Below are 5,000 nucleotides of genomic sequence, written 5' to 3' on the forward strand. Positions count from 1 at the left end.
GTTGACCAGCCTCCACACCACCACTGTAACCGTCCTGTTGACCAGCCTCCACACCACCACTGTAACCATCCTGTTGACCAGCCTCCACACCACCACTGTAACCGTCCTGTTGACCAGCCTCCACACCACCACTGTAACCATCCTGTTGACCAGCCTCCACACCACCACTGTAACCGTCCTGTTGACCAGCCTCCACACCACCACTGTAACCATCCTGTTGACCAGCCTCCACACCACCACTGTAACCATCCTGTTGACCAGCCTCCACACCACCACTGTAACCATCCTGTTGACCAGCCTCCACACCACCACTGTAACCATCCTGTTGACCAGCCTCCACACCACCACTGTAACCGTCCTGTTGACCAGCCTCCACACCACCACTGTAACCGTCCTGTTGACCAGCCTCCACACCACCACTGTAACCGTCCTGTTGACCAGCCTCCACACCACCACTGTAACCATCCTGTTGACCAGCCTCCACACCACCACTGTAACCGTCCTGTTGACCAGCCTCCACACCACCACTGTAACCATCCTGTTGACCAGCCTCCACACCACCACTGTAACCATCCTGTTGACCAGCCTCCACACCACCACTGTAACCGTCCTGTTGACCAGCCTCCACACCACCACTGTAACCGTCCTGTTGACCAGCCTCCACACCACCACTGTAACCGTCCTGTTGACCAGCCTCCACACCACCACTGTAACCGTCCTGTTGACCAGACTCCACACCACCACTGTAACCATCGGCTATCATTAGTATTAGCTCACGCTGTTTACCTTTCGCCACAAACGTTTACATGTCGGGAACGATGCGAGACAAAATCACAAATGACATCCGAACATTGGATGGATGGCGATTACCATGGACAGCGCTCGTATTTCCAGAGTTATAAAGCTTTGAAAATCCGACTTTGAACAGAAGTTTATGGGGCCGTGTGCAAAGAGCTGATAACATCCCATAGCTGGGGTACAAATATGTTCGTACTTGCAAAAAAAGTGTCAGCACAAGCAATTATGTCTCAGAAAGTTCCCCTTCCATAACCTTTCCCAGACAATGTCTTTTTCCCCATCTGAAACGTTTTCTAAATGTGAAATTATGAAATCATACCATCCCTGACGTTAATTTATGCCACATTTTTGGCTAAATTGACCACTCTCACCCTTTCTCTCACAGGCAGAGAAGTTCTTAACAACTCCAGACCACCTGGAGACCATCATTGTTCAAGTTAATGGGATCATTTGCATTTCACTGGAACCTGGCAAAGCGATTTCTATTTTTCTAAACTGTGTTTATAATGACTCCAACCCTAACCCATAACTTATAACTCTAAATGTTGTATTTCGTCTGAGCAACGTGCCCACTGACCCAGACCCATGCATGCGTACTGTATGTGGCTCACATCGGACACTCACTAGCTGAATCATGAGCTCTAACATTTGATTATGTTACTAATAATATATAATGCAAAATTATTGTAATCCATTTTTTTATTTCCCTCACAATGGCCTGGCCCGAATTCCGACATTTCCTTGGAGTGAGAATGCATTGCCATTTCTGTGTGTGTGTGTGTGTGTGTGTGTGTGTGTGTGTGTGTGTGTGTGTGTGTGTGTGTGTGTGTGTACCTGTATGTGTGCATGCTCACCTGTTTAAGGTCCAGGGTAACAGTGACATGGTGGTACTCCATTCCGTTCTTGATAGAGGGGCTCTGCCACCACTTATTAGTCCCATCAATGGCATAGTCAATAGGATGCTTCTCTGTTCACACACACACACACACACACACACACACACACACACACACACACACACACACACACACACACACACACACACACACATGCACACACGCTTAACTGGGGAGTAATCCAGTACAGGTATCCAAATGGCTTCACAAACAGTGCCTGAATACTGGCTTATCTCCACCTACATGAAGTACTTTCCATAAACACTCCAGTCAGTGGACTGGCTATACGCATCCACAGATGAAGCTCTCTTCACACTAAAACTGGTCTCATATTACAGGACTTTTAAAACCTTAAAGATGGAGTGCTGTGGTTTTGTACTTTTTCTGTTTTGCATGTGTCTATGGAGTTAACACTACACTAATAGAACCCAGGTGTGGTTAAAATATTCAAATATGTTGTGTGGCTGTGTCCCTTTGTCCCTGGCTGTGTCCGAACACAAAAATAGCATTCACCGCCAAGTGTCAAGTGTCATTTTAGTGACATCATAACCCTAACCCCTCCACTAACCTAACTAACTAACTAACGGCTATGGGCGAGGCTTAAGTTCAGGTGAAAACCAGGTATACTGAACTGGTGGGTGTGACCACATTAAAACATAATTTTAACACTTTCTGTACACTGTTGAAATAAATCTTCCTTCTAGTATAATCATAGTACCTGATGACCATGTTTTAGGGGGAGAAAACCACGGCACTACAGCTTTAAACAATTTGGAAATCTGGTATAGCATCAGACACTGCAGGCTAATCATGTTTAAATGATGCAGTATCACGCACTACACTACTACAGGATTGCACTATAGGATTATAGGGCTTGTCGGAGCAACGCAAACATGCTGTGCTCGCTTGTGGATCTACTGATCTACTGATGCACTGTAAGGACACTTTGCATAAGGAAGCTATGTCATCGTCGACAACTGCCAAGGACGGCAAGGAGGTGTGTGTGTGTGTGCGTGTGTGCGTGCGTGCGTGCATGCGTGCGTGCGTGCGTGTGTGCGTGCGTGCTTCAGTGCGTGGTGCACGTTTCTTACCAAACGGCCTGGTACTCTGTTGATTACAGATGCGACACTGTTGGTTCCTGGCAGGCTGACCCGGTACGTGTTCAACCAGCTTACAGAACATCTCTGGACCCGTGGAACCACAGGTAGCATTGGCATTGATGTCTGCCATGGTCGCCAGGTTCAACACCGCAGGGAACAGACCTGGAAAACACAAGGACACACATGTTCTGATCTCTGCCATGGACGAATGTTTAAAACCAGGACTGTCTTTAAGCAAGGCAAGGTTATCTGCTTAGCACAGTGGTTCACAAACGTTTTAATTTCAAAGAACCCCATAACTCTGAAAGTTTACAAATGGCACCAAATGGACAAAAACATAAGGGTACATATTGGTTCCATTTGTACACTCTGAGAGTTATAGACCTGTGAAGGCCTATTCATACTCCAGTTTTAGGTGACAAGGTGACCACGGAAATGGTGGTTACTAAAATCTGTGGGAGCAGTGACCACCACGGCGTGACATGACATCATATTGTAGTTTTTGTAGTCACCTTATCACCTAAAACTGTATGAATATGAGTATGAATGTTTTTGCAAAAAGGGTAAAGTGTTTAAGACACACTATTGAAGGACATTGTAATACAACTAAAAATATTAAGTGAATTAAAAAAACAGGAAAAGTAAGACAATATCATTACAGTGCAGAATGAACAACCTCCGTAAAAAGCAGTGGCAAATAGAAACATGTTTCTGCTTAGAATTCAGAGAAAGACAGGAAAAGGCAGCAGGAAACAGAAAGCTTTGATTTAAATAACAGTGGTAAAACACAGGCAGCTGGAAAGACAGACTGGCTGACTGTAGTCAATATTGAATCTAGCTACAGTTGTGGGATCATGTGACATTTTGGTTCACCTCACTTCGCCTTCGCAGACTGACGTTAAACAATTCATGAGCAATTAGTCGGTGGCATGTTTTTAAGTGCAGCAGATGTGTTGAGAATGACAGATGCTTTCCGTTTATGTTTTCGGCGTATAGTTCCAGAAGGTGCACTTCCCATAGTAAAAGCTACGTTTGTCACAGACTACAAGACAAGCTTGTTGATACTAAAGGCCAGGATGGCCCCCCAACACACACATGGTTCACATTTCCTGTCTGGCACAAACACACTCAGACATACAAATGCATACAGGCATTCATCCAGCAAGACACTAACACACATTAAACTGATGTACACATAGAGTACAGCAGGAACACACACACACACACACACACACACACACACACACACACACACACACACACACACACACACACACACACACACACACACACACACACACACACACACACAGTAATGACTCCACACACAGGCATTGAGAGAGGAAGAGAGAGCAATGGAGATTGAGGATATTGAAAGTCAGACAAAAAGAGTGAGAAAAGTAAACAGAAGATTAATATTTCTCACGAGAGTGGACTGAATGTTTGTGAGTTTGCGTGTGTGCGTGCGTGTGTGTTCAAGTCTCAGATGTTCTTCACAGTTCATCAGTGTTGGCATCTGTCCAAACAGCTGGACTCATCTGGACACACACACACACACACACACACACACACACACACGCACAGGACGTTTCTCACCATTGATATGTGAGAATGTTGCACCAGTGAGTCCACATTTCCATGGGGTGTTTTGCCAAACGTGCATTTTGACCAACTGGCCACTGAAAATGTCCTTCATCTGTGAATACTTCAGAGTACACTATTCACTACAGTGCATGCTAATGCCTCATCAATGGCAGTCTAGCCTTGGTAAACTGGACCTCAGTTGTCTCTGTACTGTACTTGTCTTGGAAGTTGTACCACTTTTTGCCTACACCAAATCTCTCAAATAGCCGATCTACAAGCTCACCACACGCCACATGGTGACAAATTGTGAGCTTGTATAGCCTACAGTAGCTGTTATTTTTGGGCTAACGTTCTCCCCATAATATGATTGCTGAGGTTACCGTCATCTGGGGACCTCCCAGAATCATGTGGGGACCCACCTGGGGTCCCGACCCACAGGTTGAGAACCACTGGTTTAAAACAGCCTGCATATTGGCTGTTTGTGCCACATCCAAGGTGCAGCTGTCGGTCCATTGCAGAATGTGTTATTAATTATTTGATGTCTGCATTCTTGCTACAGTACATGTCCATGAACGACGCAGTGTGCTATTTCATTCCATTACGCTGCTCAGAAAGCAATCTC

The 5,000-nt window shown here is 45.5% G+C and overlaps 1 protein-coding gene across 6 annotated transcripts in view; it reads right to left on the reverse strand.

The window, feature by feature from the left end:
• Nucleotides 1–5,000, reverse strand: part of lama2 (laminin, alpha 2) — a 254,248-nt gene that overhangs the window by 197,587 nt on the left and 51,661 nt on the right. For all 6 annotated transcript variants that reach the window (XM_083790714.1, XM_083790710.1, XM_083790709.1 and 3 more), the window contains exons 2-3: nt 2,786–2,956; nt 1,653–1,765 (exon numbers count right to left, since the gene is read on the reverse strand). In XM_083790714.1, coding sequence (XP_083646840.1) covers nt 1,653–1,765; nt 2,786–2,956 — 284 coding nt within the window. The remainder of the gene's footprint in view (nt 1–1,652; nt 1,766–2,785; nt 2,957–5,000) is intronic.

This window comes from Protomyctophum parallelum (genome assembly GCF_964188405.1).
Source record: "Protomyctophum parallelum genome assembly, chromosome: 19".
Taxonomy (NCBI): domain Eukaryota; kingdom Metazoa; phylum Chordata; class Actinopteri; order Myctophiformes; family Myctophidae; genus Protomyctophum; species Protomyctophum parallelum.